General features: G+C 46.1%; 1 protein-coding gene across 2 annotated transcripts in view; it reads right to left on the bottom strand.

Annotated features, from left to right (window-relative positions):
• Window positions 1-18,958, bottom strand: part of IFT25 (intraflagellar transport 25) — a 202,232-nt gene that overhangs the window by 116,010 nt on the left and 67,264 nt on the right. For both annotated transcript variants that reach the window (XM_085602581.1, XM_085602582.1), the window contains exon 2: window positions 5,776-5,882. In XM_085602581.1, the coding sequence (XP_085458707.1) occupies window positions 5,776-5,882 (107 nt within the window). The remainder of the gene's footprint in view (window positions 1-5,775; window positions 5,883-18,958) is intronic.

Genomic DNA, 18,958 nt, shown 5'->3' with positions numbered 1-18,958 from the left:
ACTCTCCTGACACTTGGATAAAGCGGTAAGGATGCCCGTAATTCAGTCTATGGGAGCTTCAAGAGAGAAAGGTCAGATGAACCAAGAGCAGGAAGACATGGTACCAACTGACAAAGGGTTGCTCCAAGAGCAGAAGTGAAACCATTAGCGTCTTCCAGACAAGGAAACAGGAAACCTCCAGACATGCTCCATTAAATCAATACTCTCGAAGGGCAGGAACTCCAGGTAAAGATTGGGAGGCAACTGGATAAGCAGTGCAGGAGCAGAAGTAGGGAAAGGCAGAGCACGTGAAACATGTGGCAATAAAGTGTCAAGGTTCTTTATCACTTTCACTTATTCTACAACCCTCTAGGCGTAATGAGATTGCAACCAAGGATGCTCTACGGAGGACTGAACCAAAATGTATGAAAAAATAGCATGCCTTTTAAAACCTCTTGGAATTATGTGTATTACATCTGCCTGCATGATGTCTTAGTAACTCAACTTAAGTGAATCCTCTGTCATTCTTTTTGAAAGCCTGGCTGCTCCCACGGTTAAAACTGAAAAAAAGGGTTAATTGTAAACACCAGGAGGAGAAGGGCCCTGGCAATCCATAGTAGAGCGAATTGTTGAAGAAAATCCAACTCCTTTGCAGTGAACTTTACAACTCACTCCATGTTTAACAATAAGATTGGCAAAATATGTTTCAGATATACACAAAGTGTAAATGATCACTGCAAGAGAAGCACGGGCAACGCTATATTGTTCTCTAAACCACCCCCCTCCACCCAATGTCAACAGCCATGAGCGACAATGTTCTAATGCGAAAATTGAAGTTCGGCTTTTTAAGTTGCTTGAGAAAAACAGCTAGGCTCCATTAAAACTTATTTAATTTTTTACTATTTTGCTTTCCCAAATGTGCTATGGAAAGGTACTATTTACCACTAATATTTTAGAAACTTTCTTGGGGAAAACTACCAAATGCCAAGAGCACTTTATACAATTGTTGCAAAAATACAATCTTTTAAGAGAAGGTACTTGACCAACAGTTTCAAATACTCATCATTATTGGTTCCCGTATATCAAGTAGGAATATTTTTTTAGCTTTAACTTTACCCACAGAATGTTACCCTCGCAGGCTTTCATTTTAGCAGAAAGAGCTTATTCCGAAGGTTTGAAACACCTTCTTTAACCTGCAGTTGAATGGAGGTGCAACTTAATAAAGATTTAAAAAAATTAAATGTTGTAGACCAATCATTGGTGTGTTCAATTTTACATAACTGATTAATTTATCTATATGTATTTTAAACATTAACTGCTTCCTACATGAGATATCCAATCTTTTTGAGTGTGAATGGCCCATCTTCCACTTAAAAGAAATATTCGACTTTGATTGTTGTAATTGGTTAAATTCTTTACAAACACACCATTTGCAATATTTCTTTTATGCACAAACGTGTTTTACTAATAAAACCTTTGCCACAAATTTCTAAGTTCAGGTTTTCTCTGGCAGCTTTGCAGTATAATGTCCTAAAATGACATAACTAGTAAATTAATTCCAATGCTCGATAGATTCTTTGGGTCCTGCTGTATGTTTTGAAAATCGGAGTACTGGGGGCGCATGCACTCCTATCACAATCCTCATTGCGCTGTGGTGGCTTGGGAGGGAGGGATACCGGGAGTCCCTACATGGCGGCTACAACCGGTTATGTTGGAGGACTCGATGTTCCGGGAGACGATTGGTGAGGCGATAGGGGAATACTTTGAACTTAATACAGGGACTGCCTGCTGCGCTCAATTGTAGTGGGCAGTCATGAAAGTCACAAGAGGGAAGTGCTTGGGGCTGGGCTGCAGGTTGCGACGACAGGTGGCTTCGGACCTACTCGAGATGGAAAATCGTTTACTGTTGCTGGAATCTAGGGCTGTGGGGGACACTGGGGGATTGGCCGACCTTGTGTAGGCGCGAAAGAAACATGCAGAGCTCCCTGAACGACAGCGCTGCCTCAACTTCGCAGCACACTCTGCGTCAGTGCACGCTAAGGGGCCTCTCCTCGCTTGGTTGATTAAACAAGAGCAGCCGGGAGGGCTAATTACAGCTTTCCGTTCTGTGGGTGGGGAGCTTCGGTTTACGCAGCTAGAAATACAAGATGAGCTGTCTGCACATTTCACACGGCTGTATAAAGCTGGCCTGCAGGCCTCGGAAGAGGCAATTCAGCAGTTCTTAGACGGACTCCCATTCCCAGTCCTATCGCTAGAGCAAACAACGGACTTGGATGCCCCGCTTACACTTGAGGAGGTTCGGGGTACTATGAGAGCTTTGCCTGCTGGGAAGGCTCCTGGACCCAACGGCCTTCCTCGTGAATTTTATAAAGCATAAGCGGACCCCCTGAGCCCCCAGCTGCTCAAGGTATACACGGAGGCACTTGAGTCTTCGGTTCTCCCTGCCTCAATGACAGAGGCTTCACTGATCACGCTCCCCAAACCAAGTAGGGACCCTACCTCCACGGGGGCGTACCGTTGCTTGCCGCTCCTAAATGGGGTTTATAAGGTTTTGGCGAGCGTCCTGGCAAATAGACTGCCGCAGCTGATTTCCCAACTGGTTCACCCAGACCAGAATGGGTTTGGGCCGGCTCGCAATACATTTCTTAATATACGGCGACTGTTCAGGGTGATGCGTGGTGCTTCATCGATCTGGCCGACTGTTGTGCTGTGCTAGACCTGGAGCAGGCCTTCGACGCGGTTGAATTGTCCTTTATGCTCGTTGTGCTTCACCGTTACGGTTTTGGGCCCTACATCTTAGTTCTTATACGGCTGCTGTACGGAGCTTCCACGATTCGGCTGCGACTGGGGTCTCTATTTTCGGAGCCTATTTCGATAGAATGAGGGACTCGTCAGGGATGGCCCCTCTCCCCCCTGATGTTCGACCTGGTAATTGAACCGTTAGCAATGGCACTGCGCACTTTGGCGCCAGACAGGGGGATACGTCTCGGGGATGGCATACATGCAATTTCGCTTTATGCTGATGACATTTTGTTGTACGTGCAGGATGTTCTGGCGACTCCACAAATCATTCCCGCCTCGTTGAACTCTTTTGCAGGCTTGTCTGGGCTGGGGGTGCACTGGGGCAAATCTTGTCTTTACCCCTTTAATTCTTGTATGGAGGACCCGGGTTGGAAGGTGGATGGGAGGGTAGTGCAATGGCAGTCAGTGGCGCTCAGATATCTGGGTATCCGCATTAACCACAACACTCAGGATCTTGTGGATGGTAACATCATGAAGGCGGTTACAGCTCTTAAGTCCCAGACTGAATTTGGGAAGACGGTGAACCTTTCAGTTATAGGTCGGGTGGGGTTAATCAAAATGGTCATGCTACCACGCCTTCTTAATTATTTTGCTAATTTACCGCTCTACCTCCCAGTGTCCTTCTTCCGCTCTCTGGAGAGGATGGTTTGGGATTTCATCTGGAATAACTCACGATGCTGAGTGGCACTGGTGAGATTATACCTTCCTCGCTCAAAGAGGGTGCTGGCTCTGCCCAACCTGGAGCACTATTTCTTGGCATCCCAAATGTTATGGGTGGCAAAATGGGTGGAGGAATTACATTTATCGGACTCGGCGGAACGTGACCCACCGTACTCTTTGGACAATATCCTTTACCCATTTCATCCTGGTAATAAATCGAATGAACCTCTTCCTGTGCTGGTGTGGATAGCGCGGAAATGTTTCCAAAGGGCCCTTCGTCTCACCAATCATGTCATACCATATGCACCTGTTGTACCTATCTTAGGTATGCTAACCGTGCGTGGACACATCCAGCGTGCACCTTACTTCCTGGGCGGATGCTGGTAAATCCACCATAGGAGACATCTGGAGAGGGGACAGTGAGGCCTTTTCTTGATATCACGAACAAAGATGGTGTCCCTCCAGGTAAATTTTTGAATCATGCCTCCTGGACCGCCGCAATGAGACACTGGTGGGGAGATGTAATGCAAGAACCCCCCCCCCAACGCATCTCTTACTGAAATACGTGCATGTTATGGGCACAGGCAGTCACTTGGTGAAGTGGTTCACGGAATCGATTAGGGAACATACCCTAGCAGATCTAACGCCCTTGCGAGTTAAGTGGGAGGCAGATCGGGGGAGGCCCCTCTCGGAGACGGAATGGTCCATGGTACTCGAAAGCCCCAGGCAAGTCCCCAGAAATGCCAGTTTTAAGTTAATTCCATTTTATATTGTCCACAGGGCCTATCTTTCCCCAGATAAAAATAATCGGTATTTTCATAGGCAGGATGCGTGTTGCCTGCGCTGCAAGCTAGCGAATGCAGATATACTGCATATGCTCTGGTCCTGCCCTGCCAACTTACCGGAAGAAGGTGCTAGAGGCATTAGCCACTTGTACAGATAGGGAGATACCGCAGACATGGGAAATGAGCATAGTTGGTGTGTTCCCCAGGGATAAAAAACACAAAGCGTCTACCCGTTATTTGGACCTGGGCTTTGTGGCTAAGCAATTGATTACCCGTAGGTGGAAGTAGGAGGAACCCCCACCGATGAGAGCCTGGCTTTTTTTCCATGCTCAACTGGGTGAAGGCTGAAGCGGTCTACCTGATACGAGAGGATATGTTGGGTTTACGTAAATTCCCCATCTCTGCTGAATGGAATGCTATGTGCCCTATAGGAATTGCTGGTGCTGGATGATTCAGTGGATGTTCCCATTCATGCGGACTAGTGTGTTAGACTGGGGTAGATTTTGGCCCGAGGTGTGAACTGCTGTGTGGACGGAGACCCCCGTCCCCTTTGTGAATGGTCATTTCTTTTGGTGGTCTGTCGATTCACCTACAGGGTGATCGACTGGACTCTGATGTGTGACATTCGAGATCTGTGTTTTCCTTCCTCCCTCTCTGCGGCTCTCACTATCCTTCCCACCTCATTTTCCCAATAGTTTTTCCCAAGTTTGGTGTTTTGATAAAAATGTTTGACTCCATAAACAGATTTATGTAATATGGCGGAGTGAAGCCATAAGAACCACAACTTTACAATGTGTTGTATATTGCCTAATTTGAGTCATGTTGCACCACAACGTGCTTGTACAGTACTCTTGGTGGAGGGAAGAGATGCCATTATTATTGGGACGTACAACAATGTTACTACTGGGTTTATATAGGTTTACTATGTAACCAAGCCAGCGTGTTGTTGATATATTACTTGGATTTGATATTTGTCCATTGGCTCTGAACAATGATTTCTATGATATTGTATCGTTTCATCTTCATGCTCAGAAACAACAAAAATCTTTAATAAAAGAACAAAGGAAACTAGTCGATTAATTTCAATCCCAATACTGTTAGGATGTAAAAATTGCCAACTTTTGATTGATTAAACTCAAAGCATTTGTGTCCCGAGATCCCTCCTACTGTATGCAGCACATCAGACCTGCTTATCAGAATCATTAAAAAACACAAAACGCTCTAAACAAACTGTAAGGAGAGATACAAATACAAGTAGAGGTGACAGGAAGGGGTGCTCAAGGTACCCATCAACAAAGATATCAACACGTGGGCATTTGGATGGTTTCAGCATCTTGAAATAATTTTCACTCTTCCAACAAGACAAACTAAATTATTTCCTAAGACTTCAACTGGGTTACTTATTCTGCACAACTACCTCGTCTTCTAAAGAGCTGGGTCTCTTCTTTGACTTCAGAGTGATCATACGTCACAAATACATGACATTTCCCTCCTAAAAGACTCCACAGGCAGAAAGGCATGATTTCAATATATGTAACAAAAAACTCACCCAGATAACTCTGCACTGTAATAGTATTGATTTTTGCCAGTCCTTTCAAGCTAATGATAAACTCTTGAGGGAACATTCCTGTTGTTGTCCAAAATGTTCCTGAATTTCTGTTAAGGAAAAGTAACATACCGCTTGTAGTTTAGTTTGCATTCCCAAAGGCATTTGCAAATACGAGTTACAGGATGTCTGGCTAAAATAGATAATCACTTTCAGGCAATTTTAGCCTTTATACCAACGTAATAATTAAAAGACAGGCTCTTCACATAAGAGCGTGGAGCCACTCTTGTAGGAAGTAAGTTCTTTATTCCATGTTAGGCCCTTAGGCTACAGAAGGTAGGTCCAGGCATGGCTCTATCCTCCCTCTAACTGCCCTTCCCTTGCACCCATTCAAGACCACACACATACATTGTATTACATTATTCTCCCTCAGCATTCCAGACCCCAGCTCAGCCATATAGGAAAAGGGGAGACACCGCCCTCTCTTACAAACAACAAAACAACAAACAGCCAAACTTAATGTATACAGTACAAGGACAATCAACAGAACAACAAACAGCCATTCCTTGTGTATAAAATAGAAGGACAATCATTCACAATCACTCAATCTCGAACATATGTAGCTTACTCATTTATGCAATAACATTTTGTTAAACTTTCCAAAAGATAACTAACAGACACAGAAACTTTGCCAGGAATCAAGACGTGAGGCTCCCCACATCTCATGTCAAACAAACAAGACAACGATTAGGTTATGACTACAACTGCACAGTGGTCCAAGATGTGAACATCTTTCAACCTCTTTAGACCGGACGCCATACAACCACGTCTGCGAACATCACAACAACACCTCACAACAATTATGCATGCAGGACATGCAGTCACGGATGCCCAGACACAAGACAGCCTGGGCACAGAACCTCCCAGCTTCCTTCAACAAATGGTTTCCCCATCACCCCCAAGTCTACACATTCGATGCACAAAACAAAAACACAATAGGAAAGTTTCACAATATATCACCTTGGCTCAAAATTCCCTTGACCAGAGTCCAACATAACACCTGTCATTGCAACTATACTCATACACAAGACATCTATCTATCCAGACATTCACCTCGCTTTACTAACATTACACAGCACAACAAACAATATTTCACAAGCTACCCACCCCCACAAGGACAGCAGACTGCACCACCTACTCACATGCACAAGTGCAGCCCAGCACTTCAACACGCTCCACACCCAGTCACATAAGCTGGCCAAAACAACATTACCACGTGTCTGGCCGAAGAAAGCACTTAACATGTACCCAGAACGTGCCATCTGGAAACTGCACCAGAAAATGTTGGAACATCTTGCAAATACAATGGTGACAGCCTCCAGTAGAAGCACACTGAATTTTTTTTAACACAACACAATAAAACACGAGTGTAGTTGAGCAGTACAACCAATGACATCAGACTAGATCAGCATGTAAATAAGAAGGCAACTACAACACACTAGAAGTACATCAAACACTGCCATTCTCCATTATACGCAATTGGATAAAATGTACCACAAAATCACGTACTATGCCTCGTGTCACATACTTGTCAAATCTTCATATTTGTACAGAATGACAACTAGTGGCAGGGCACACTCAGGTGAACCTTGTGGCTATCACCCACAACACCATGGAGTACTACACTTCCTCACATTTTCACCCCACAAGATACTTCCCTTGTAACCTCTCGATGCAGGGTACCTTCCTTCTCCCACATCAACCATCATGGAGACCCGCTCCCCCTCCAACAGTTACAAAGGGTACAGCCCTTCCTCAACTTAGCACACCATAGGATGCTTCCACATTCAGTTTCTACCAGCAAAATACTACTCCTCTCCAACTGCACATAGCATGAGGTGCTCCGCGCATACCACTACTAGCAACAGGATCCTGCTCGTTCTCCAATTTGCACCAACACACAGGTGTACCACACCTGTATCTCCTTTGTCAGGGTACTACTCTTCTCTACATTTGCACTACCTGAACATGCACAACTAGCACATATCTACCAACAACACGCAGATGGTTTCTACATCCTCTTCTCCAATCTGCTAACTAGACCCCATTTGGAGCTGAAAGTAAATGCTCTAGCAGTACTCCCAAAATACCTACAGTTGGTTAATTTAAACTTCTCAACCAGTCTTGCAGTACTACGTATTTAGCACAACTGAACCATGAACAGAAACTACAATTCCCCCTATCCTGAGACATTCCTCCCCTGAATGGTCTTGGATACTCTCAAAAGTTTGAGGTGACCACCTGTAAGCTGTTTGAGCCAAAAAAGAGGCTGATGGGGGTGTCTGATTTGGGAAGTGAGGCTCTAACAGGGTTGGTCTCAGCTTCCTCAGAGCACTGTCCACCATGGAGGCCTTTCTTTCTATGGCCGACTTATATCTATCCCTATGGGTCAACCTCTGGCTGCCTACATCTTTTGGTTGGTCCCTTCTGGTTGGAACAATGGAAGGCCAGTGAAGGTTTGGGACAGCTTGGTTCCAGGTTTTCCTTTGTCCAACAAAGTCCATCTGGAAGATTTCATTGCCTAAGGGTAAGAGGGATCCCTCAGAATGCTGAGGACTATCCACCTGTCTAGTACTTCTAGGCTGGGGGTCCCTAATCTGTGGATGAGGGGATTCCTCCTGGTAGTGAGCCCTATGGGGTCCACTGACATCCCTGACCTCTGCAGCCCAAGGCTGACTGCTCCAGACTGCTCCTCATTGGAAGGTTCCCCTGCCCTCAGTGGCCCTGCCAGGACAGGCCTGACCACCTCTGGGGCAGTTCCTTCACGAGGGGTAGGTTCAGTTCCCTGAGAAGGCTGGCCCTTACCTATAGTCTGGGGGAAAAAATACTTTTCTTCATCCCTTTTGCTCTCTAATGGAGTAGAGTGTGCCATTCTTTCAGGCTCCACAACTCCTAAACTTCCCTAGCGTTGGAGTGGGGCACCAAGGGTCATACCAACTTTTTCAGGGAGGCCTAACATCTCTAGATGGGTCTTCAGTTTTACTTCAGCCCAGGCTGAAGTTTTTAAATCATTACCCAAGAGACAATCTGCAGGTAAGTTTGGGGACACTGCCACTCTTTTGGAACCAGTGACCCCTTCCCAGCTGAGATTGACTATGGCCATGGGATGATCTGCCCTTACACCATCAGTATTGGTCACCGGGTACTTGTACGCAGGTAAAGGCTGAGGTTGGGGCACAAGGTTTCCTGTCACCATGGTGACACTAGCCCCTGTGCCCCTATAGGCTACCACTTTCTGATCATTTATCAGAGGCTCCTGTTTGTACTAGCCCAAAGTATTGGGACTTTCAGTAAAAGTGGCAACGCCTATGCCACCATCAAAGACTAAGGTGGCCAGTGTGGAGGATCTGTCTAGGCAAGTATCCACCTCAGTACCCCCATGAGAACCTAATAAATCTTTTGGGTGTGCTACTACCACCTGGGGGGTTACTGTCAGGAGCACTAGGGGGTGCTGTAGTAGTAGGAGGAATATTTTCCTTATTGCTGGCCTTGGGACAATCAGAATCATATTTCTAGTGGCCCTGCTTCTTACAAAGAAAGCAATAAGGTTTCTTTCCAGGGGAAGCAGGAGTTTGGGAGTCCCCCCCAGATGAGGACTTTTGGGGACCTTCAAAGGACTTCTCTTTAGACTTATCCCCACCCTTCTCTTGGGTTTTAGAAGCATCTTTCTTCTGGTCACCACCGCCTTGGTTCATCTGCTTAACCCTGGTTCTGACCCATTTATCTGCCTGCTTTCCCAATTCTTGGGGAGAAGTCAGAACGGAGTCAACCAGGTACTGGTGCAAAAGCTGTTTTTGACAATTATTAAGGATCTGCTCCCTCATAATCAAATTGTACAATTTTAAATAGTCATGCACTTTGCTGCCAAGCAACCAACCTTCCAGAGCCTTTGTAGCACCATCCACAAAGTCTACCCAGTACTGGGTCTGTGCTTTCTGGGTGTCTCTGAACTTATTCCTGTACTGTTCAGTGGTTAAGCCAACCCCATCAATGAGAGCACTCTTCAGAACTGAGTAATTGTCAGCATCCTTTTCTCTAACAGTGAGGAGCTTATCTCTACCTTTGTCAGCAAAGGAAAGCCAAAAGATAGCTGCCCACTGCTCTTGATGGACCCTCTGAACTTTACATGCTCCCTCTAAAGCAGTTATCAATTTATGGATGTCATCCTCAACATGGTAGGGAGGGACAATCTTGCTCAGGTTCCTATTATCAAAGGAATGTTCCTTATTTATTTTTATTTATAAAGTTTTGTATAGCACAAACGTGACCCTTACGGGTATCAGAGCGCTTCACAATGTTGGGTAAGCGGAATACAGTATTGGGAAGCAAAACATTTGTTACATAATTATGCAAGGCACGTTCAAGACTCCTGTAGGTATCAGAACTCTTCACATAAGGGTAGGGCAGATACAGTAATGGGTGAGCAACATTCAAACATATGTATGTACAACGCATGCTAACAATGTTATTCCCAGGTATACAACCATGTCAAAAGTCAATCAAGACGACTGAATAGAGGGCAGTAATGAAGTCTAGGAGCCAAGGCCTATTAGGGCAGGAATTTGAGCATTAAGATTTTTTTCACTTCCTTTTTTAACTTAACTCCAGGGACACTGTTGCTGCCACCATGGGACTCTAGTCCCAGCAATTTACTAGCTCTCTGGACTTCCAGGGACTCCTTGTCAAGGGCCAACTGCTCTTGCCTAAGCCTAGCTTTCTCAAGTTGAAGAAGTTGTTATTCTCTATCCAAAGAGTGGTCCCTCTTGCTAGATACAGAGGTCTCTATAGACTGTTCTGAGTGATTAGACTCCGCAGAGTGAGATCTATTTCTCCTTGGTAAACTCTGCACACTTCCAGGAGGAGTGAAGAGGGGCCCTCAGCGCCTTCTGCACGGTCTTCTGGAAGATCTGAATTGTCCAGGTGGGAGCCATCAGGTTCCCCCGGTCAGGGTTAGATTCTAAGTCATAGGGGGTGTCCCCTCCTGGCCTATCCTCATTCCCTGTCCCACCCACTCGGTTCTGTTCATCTGACCCAGGAGTTTTCCTTAGGTCATCTAACAGTAACACCTCTACCAGGCATTGAGTGTTGGCACTCCTCCCGGTCTTCAACTTTCTAGAGGCACAGAGTGCTTTCAATTCCTGGAATTAAAGTTCACTGTATATAGAAGGCATAGAGCCACTGGCATCTCCTTTAGTAGACATACTAAGTGTGGTGTGGTGTGGTGTTGCACCTACCTAACCTAGTGGGGGCTAAACTCTTAGGATGGATAAAGGGTGTGCTAGACGCTTGACTTACCCAACCCCAAGTTCAGTAGAAATTATTATTCTAAGGCTGTATTATATGTGCCTAGTACTAGTGGTTTTTCAGTTAATCAATACAAAAGATTATCTGGTAAAACAATGCAGGCTTGAATCCCAACCACTGCACACCAATGTGGGAAGTTGGACTGGTGCAAGGTGCCCACTTTAATTAGTGGACATCAAATACATGGCCAACTTCTCACAGGAACTAATGCAGGAAATGGGAGTGGAACCCAACCTACCATCTTCAATAAAATGTTTACATCATGGTCTTAAAGTTTTTGTTTGTTATGGTCCACAAGAGGAATTATCAACCCAAATACAGTCCCTGAGAGGTGAGAGACAGGGGTGTATTTTAGCCCCTTTTTCGGTTTTTGGTTTATATTAATGGTATTACAGACAGGTGTGGATGTGAGGACCATTTTGTGCCCATACTTTTATATACAGATGATGTGGTTTTACTTGCCCATACTTCGAATGCACTACAGAAGTTATTAGATCACTTCACAGAGTACATGGAGAGTTTGGACCTGAAAGTGAACTATTCAAAATGACATACAATGACCTATGGGCCATTACACACCAAATTCAAGCACTTTAGAACTGATGGCACACTTTTAATAAGAATAAATTATTTTAGTTATTTAGGATTTTGTTTAACTCATCCTTAAAATGGAAATCCCACTTAAACATGAAATCCCAGCAAATGGGAAAGAATGTGGAGGCTATCTTCCATTTGACAAGGAACTTAAAAACAAAAAACCTCTTGGGGAGATGATAGCCTTGTATAAATCCAAATGCATCTCCGCTGCTTTAAACTGGGCAGGGGTATGGGGATATCACAAGGTAGACACTCTCCATTACATAGAAAATGGATTCACATGTAGGATGCACCAGTCCCCAAAAAGTCCGCAAATTTCATATGCCCTGAGGAGTTAGTTTACCCTATTTAAGGGACCAGATAAAAATTGCATCACTCCTATTATGGATTGATTGTTAGCAAAACCAAAAGGCAAGTGCGGTGAGAGCATGTACGCCAGACTGTTTATCCTTAGATAATGTGAATAAGATAAGCTAGTTGATGTTGTGGAAATGTGCCTTTTCAGGGGCACACCGGTGCAGGGTTCACCCTTAAGTTTGTCCACGGCTCCTTAGACTAACAAAGAAGAGATTGGCACTGAAGCTGGAATTCAAAATAACAAGTGTATTCACTTATGAGTGAGACCATGTCCATACAACACCCTCAAGTGTTCCAGGAGGTAGGGGCTTGAATACACAGACCATGGTGCTTTTATACAGAGTTTTCTGCACTGGTAAGCATGTAGTTACAAATAGAAGGTACAGGCCTATACAGGAATAGATACTGACAAACATGGGCAGATGAATATCACTTAGTCAGCAAAGTGGGAGGGGAAACAAAACTGCTTACATCAGTAGGATAGACAGTTACATTCTCAAACAGGTGCATTCTAGCAGCTACAGGCCTTTTTGTGCTCATACGTTGCTCTGGCTCAGTACAGAAGGAGTTATCTAAGGTTGATGACTCAAGCAGAATAGAAAAGCAGGCAACAGTGAAGACAGCAGAATCACAAGGCTAACAAAATGGATGCTACAAACAAGATGGCACCTCTCCACTGGAAAGTGAATGGTTACAGATCTGTCTAAGACTAGGAAATAGATCTGAAGCATATGCCTTCCACATTTTATGAGGAAGAGGGTCCAGTGGGGAGCTGAAAGAGACTCCCATAGCCAGCCCGCCGAACTCCTCCTCTGGTAACAAATCAAAATGCTCCAGAGTACTCAAGTTCAAAGTCCTAGCTTCCACCTTCCACATGACGTCTTACCTGCATCAGTAGACGGGATGGTTATCAATCTACTAATATGGCTTGCTGCTACCTCATCGTGATTTATTGTCCTCTTAATTCGGCTCTTAAAAATGTCATTAAACAGTTTATAGTCTTTGTGGTAGGATGCAGGTGCCAAAAACACAGGTGGTAGCAAAAACAAAAAGGAGACATAACAGCTACCTGACCACCCAATAGGTAGGTGGTAATAGCCTTTACTTCCTCAAATGAAACAGGTGTTATGTGATGACAAGAAACTACTATTGTTCATTCCAGTAATGTTCAGCACTGTAGTACAGTCACTTTTCCCCACAGGGATACTGCCAATATTGCTCACACAACGGTCTGCTCGAGCTCTAGTAACAGCTATACCAGGAGGCCTATTACCCTTGACAGTTCGAGTGTTAGGGAAAACATAGTGCTTGGAAGAATTTCCTCGGCGATACTCCGCCATTTCCCATACAGTTCCTTTAGCTTGTGGATCTCCTTCCTCATCAGGGTAACAGACTATTTAGCAGAGCGTTAAGTCTTCCTACATCAAAGTTGGTAATATTACCAATATGAGAAGCCCACAATAGTGCAAACCAGGCTCTGCAGGAGCCATTGTGTGAAAACGGCAAAGGAATGAAAGACGTTCCTCTCTTTTTCTGATGAGCTGGCATCATGCCACACACCCAACAGTTGGTAATGTTCGTAGCATTATGGGTGTGATGCAACATTTGAATGAAAGTGTTATTGAGATAGGACATCCGGTGTTTCTTCTCATGATAAGGAAGAGTATAATAGTGGTGCTCAATGGGGACAGGAGTAGTAGCAGTCAGTAGATTTCGAGCAGGAGCTACTCCCTCTACAACCCATGTTATTGTAGCGATGATGACAAAAATCAAAGTGAGTCCAATAATGAACATACTCTTTCGATCACAAACTTTTGCAACAGTTGATTTCTTCTCCGCAGGCATGTGCATCTTGCCGTTAACCAACATAACAGATGGTGCCCTAAGGTCCTGGGCAGCCGTTGGTTTCTTCGCTGAGGTTGAGACGAGTAGCCACTAAAAGAGTACTCCCCTATGTAACTCAGTCTTTTACTACCCAGGACAGTGGCTCAAACAGTCTTTTCAGTGTCTCTCTTCCAGGGTCCCAGCTGATATCGAGATGTACCAGGGATCGTGTGGTCCGGGAAGGCTTCCTCAGGTGACGTGGCTTGTCCTTTCTCGGTGTCTAGGATGTTGCAATGATCTGCCAACACAGCTGGGCTCACTAGGTCCTGCAACACCTTCCGACAATGATTTGCGTGCACCCAGTTCTTCCGGTTGGTCACTCGCACTGCAGTCCTGGTAGCCAGAAGGACTTGCTCCGGTCCGCGCCACCTCGGTGCTAGGGAGCTGGCTCTCTGGAAGGACTTCGTTAGGACAAAGTCCCCAGGCCGTAGATTATGGCACTCACCCTGCGACCTGTCTGGAAGAGTCTACCGAACCTGTTGATAAATAGAAGACAAACTGTCAGTCAACTGAGACAAGTAGTCGTTCATCAATACATAGGGTACATCATGTATAGGGCATAGCTTAGGAATCCTCCAAATATTCATTGGTCTTCCAAAAACCACCTCATATGGTGTGAGGCCAGAGCGTGTATGTGGTACCAATCTAATGGATAGCAACGCTAATGGCAGTGCATCAGGCCATTTAAAAAATGTGGAAGCCTGTATTTTGGGCAATTTTAGTTTGAGGGTAGAGTTGTAGCATTCTACTAGCCCTGCTGATTGTGGGTGAAAAGCAGTATGGAACTTCTGCTTGATTCCCAATCCTTTCATGAGGTAATCAACAACTTGCCCAATAAAATGGGGTCCTTTGTCACTCCACAAAACTCGACAAATGCCGAATCTGGGGAAAAACTCCTTTAGGAGCACCTTTGCTGTAGTAAGAGCTGTATTATCTTTCGTAGCATATGCCTCCACCCATTTACTAAAGGCGCAAACCACTACCAAGACATACTTTAGGTTGTTACAACGCTCAAACTGCATGTAATCCATTTGCAGGACCTCAAAAGGTGCAGTAGTTATGGCAAACCCTCCTGCTGGAGTTAGTGTTCCCTTTCCAGGATTATATTGGAGACAAATCAGACAAGACTAGACTATCTTTTTAACTGTGCCGGCAATATCTGGATGATCCCAAACTTACATAAGTTGCTTTGCCATTGAGGACGCTCCAACATGTGCCGGTCCATGTGCCATGTGAATCATGGGATGTAAATAGGCTGTGGGTAACTTCCATTTTGTCATTTCTTTATTCCTCCAACAGCCCTCATCATCCAATGTTCCCTCCTTAGACCATTGGTCTGATTCCTCAACAGAAGCAGATCGTTGCATATCCAGTACCTCTTGCCTGGCATCATGCCAACGCTCAGCCTGTGACTTAACTACATACATGTGTAGTACTTTGCTGCATTGCAGTCTCACGGGCTGTGTGATCCGCAAAGGCATCGCCTTTTCCTATTTTATCAGTCACTTTCTTGTATGCGCTACACTTAACAATTGCCACTTTCTTAGGATATGTCAAAGTAGTAAGGAGATTGTGTACTAATTCCCCATGCACTATTTGTGTCCCATGTGAAGTAAGAAAGCCTCTTTCCTTCCAGAGTTGGCCAAAATTATGAGCCACTCCAAAGGCATATCGGCTATCGGTGTAGATGTTAACAAGTAGATCTGTACTAAGCTCACATGCTCGTCAGTGCGATCAACTCTGCAGCTGGATGAGTTGACTTCTGTGGAATGCGAGCGGTCTCAACTACTGTCTGAAGTGTTGTAATTGCATACGCAGCAGATGTCGTGCCATCAGGCAACTTCAAGCAGGACCCATCAACATACAGTTCCCCATCAACACTGGAAAGGGGCGTATTTTGTAGGTCAACACGACCCTTTGTTTGTTCTTCAATAAGGGATATACAGTCATGTAACTCGTGACTGAGACTGAGTGGCTGGAAATGGCAATAATGTAGCCGAGCATCTTTTCAGTGTGATATGAGGGGCCAAAAGTGTCAATTCATTTCCTGTCAAGCGGGCACTAGTCAAATGTGTTTTCGTTTGATTTAAAAGAGCATCAACTGAATGGGGTACTAGCACTAGCAATCTGTGTGACAAGCCTATTATCCTCACTTTGACGTATGGACACAGCTGTCGCCGCCACCGCTCGAAAACACCCAGGCAGCGCACGGGCGACTGGATCAAGGACAGCTGAGAAATATGCACAAGGATGCTGCTTATCACCGTGTGTCTGTGTTAAAACAGAGAGCAAAACCGTCCCTCTCATGTACATAGAGTGTGAAAGCCTTAGTGTAGTCTGGAGTTCCTAATACTAGTGCAGAACAAAGAGCTTGACGCAACTGTTGGAAAGCATGCTGGCATTCAGTAGTCCATGGGAGGGGCATCGGAGTGTCTTTAGTCAAAAGGGCCAACAAGGGTTTAACAATGTGAGAAAAGCTAGGGATCCACTGCCTACAGAAAGAAGTAAGGCCAATCACTGCACAAACATCCTTCTGAGTACAGGGCACAGGCGAGTCTAAAATAGCTTGAATGCGATCTGGTAAAAGTGCACGTCCCTCCTTAGACAGGAGGTGACCTAAATAGGTAAGCCGCTGTCTACAATATTGCAATTTCTTCTGAGAGGCTTTGTGATGATGAGAGGCAAGGAATGATAGCAATAACAGTGTTTCTTCTTCACACTGTTCAGGAGTATCAGCAGCCAACAAGATGTCATCGACATATTGAATAAGAGCCACCCCTTTTGGCACAGCCAAACAATCAAGCTGCCTTTTCAATGCCTGGCTATAAATGCTATGACTCTGTATATCCTTGTGGAGCTCTACAAAATACGAATGATCGATTATTCAAAGTGAAGCCGAACAAATAACGGCTGTCAGGATGGAATAGGTATCGAGAAGAATGCATTCTTCAAATCGATCACACTGAATGTAGTTGCAGTAGGAGGGACCATAGTAAGAAGTGTTGTGATGTCAGAGACTACCGGATATTGGAGCACTACGATCTTGTTAACCTCTCGCAAGCCAATGATGAATCTATACATTTTAGAATCAGTGTCCTTTTTCAAAATAGGAAGAATAGGGCTATTACAGGTATTGTAAGGAACTTCTTCCACAACCCTCACCGTAATCAAATCCTGAACAATGTGTATAAATGCTTCTTCGCCTTTCCGATATATTTTATATTGGGGCAGTCGAGGCAAAGAAGCACCTTCTTTCACTTGAATATGTACTGGTGGGGGTGCGTGGCTAACCGCCAACGGGAATGGCCGCTCCTTAGTTCCTCTCTGGACCGCCACTCCCGATCTATCCTGTTTTCATCCGCTTCAGCCAGCCCGATTTCCACCCTGATGTCGGAGAGTTGTTCCAATGGTGTCTGGTGGTCGCAGGATTCAGTCTGGTAAAAATCGGTCGAACTGTTTGGCGAGTGCTCCGGAGCCCGGGACCTTGTGCGTACCACTGCCGGTGGAGGAGCGAGGCCGGGCGGACTTGGCGTCACGGAGGCCGCAGCTGCGGCCTGTACTGACAGGGCCTCTTGTGGCTGCGGGAGAGACGCTTGGAACGGAACCCGCAGGACCGGAGCTTTCCCTGAGACTGTGCGAACTGCCCCTGACAACCCGGTGAGTGACGGGGGCCCGGAGGAAGGTGCGGCCCCCCCGGGGTTAAGAGACACTAATGCAACATCGCCACGTGTAAGTGGACTTGGGGCGGCCTGAGGCAGTTGAACGGCCACAGATAGGCAACGGGGGTGGCAGTGACAATGGGGGTGGGGGGTTGAGCACTAAAGGACCCCCCATCCCCCGAGTTACCATTGTGTCCTGCGATGAGGCCCATGACTGGTGGTGCCAGCGAAGCTCTGAGGCCTTACATCCGGCTGAGGGAGTGAGTGGAGTGGCCACCTGCTCCACAGATGCAGTGGAGCAAATTGTTTTAAGGGCCACAGACTAACGGAGGCCCGTGATCTCTGCTGCGGGGGTCTCTCAGCGATCCTGCTGTTGGGGGTCTGTCGAATAAACTGTATTCTGGCCTACACTGGAGGCATATTCGAGCACTGCGCATTACCCGCCCCATAGTCTCAACGCCTGACCTGGAGACTAGCGAATATGTGCCCGGTGGAGTAGCGGGAAGCGTACCGAGTGTTGCCAGGGCTGTGGGGCCTAGTGGGCACGGCTGTAGGACCCCGAAATCTCGAACTCAGATCTGGCCTACATTAGACGTGCCGGTTTGGCCACTTACGACAGGACATTGAAGAGGCGCTGATATCCTGGTGTGCCTACAGTGCCCAAAATAATCACTCTTCACCCGGGGAGCCCCTGCGCCGTGTAATCAGCAGGCTTATATGCATAAGCAAGTAGCCATACCTCGATTGAGTGACTCCAGCAGCCATAGGAGTGGTGCCCTACGTTACGGTCGACCGCCCATAGCGGAGACGCAGGCACATGCTGATCCTCTGGCGGCAGCCCTCGTGGTGCGATCCTGATCATATATCCCGCTGGGTGGGGTGCCTTCCATGAAAGCCCACAGGCCAGGTGAAGAATTTCCCCGCAGGCGGCGGGGAGTAGCGGTGGCGCCCTGATAACGCGGTGGTGCCCACGGGGAAGGACACGATGTAGACCGGCCGTTCGAACCGGGTGATGACTCAGACCAAGATGGAGAAGTTTGCTTGGCAGAAACAACAAACTGAAGACCGATCGGAGACAATGACACCAGGAGAAGCAGCAGAACCGTTGAATAAGGACCTGCTGGATGCAATAACGGCGATAAGGACCTCCCTTGAGGTGCGAATTGACACTGTGGCCACAGATGTGGCACTGATACGAGAGAACATGAAGAACATAACAGAAAGGGTCGAAACTGTGGAGCACACCACCAAGGAACTGGTTACGGACACCGCACAGCTCCAGAAAGAAATCAAAGACCTCCCCTCCTCCCACGAAGCGATGGCCC

This window comes from Triturus cristatus, chromosome 4_2 (genome assembly GCF_964204655.1).
Source record: "Triturus cristatus chromosome 4_2, aTriCri1.1, whole genome shotgun sequence".
Taxonomy (NCBI): Eukaryota; Metazoa; Chordata; class Amphibia; order Caudata; family Salamandridae; genus Triturus; species Triturus cristatus.
The sequence above is the reverse complement of the archived record's forward strand: the minus strand, read 5'-3'. Positions and strand labels throughout refer to the sequence as shown.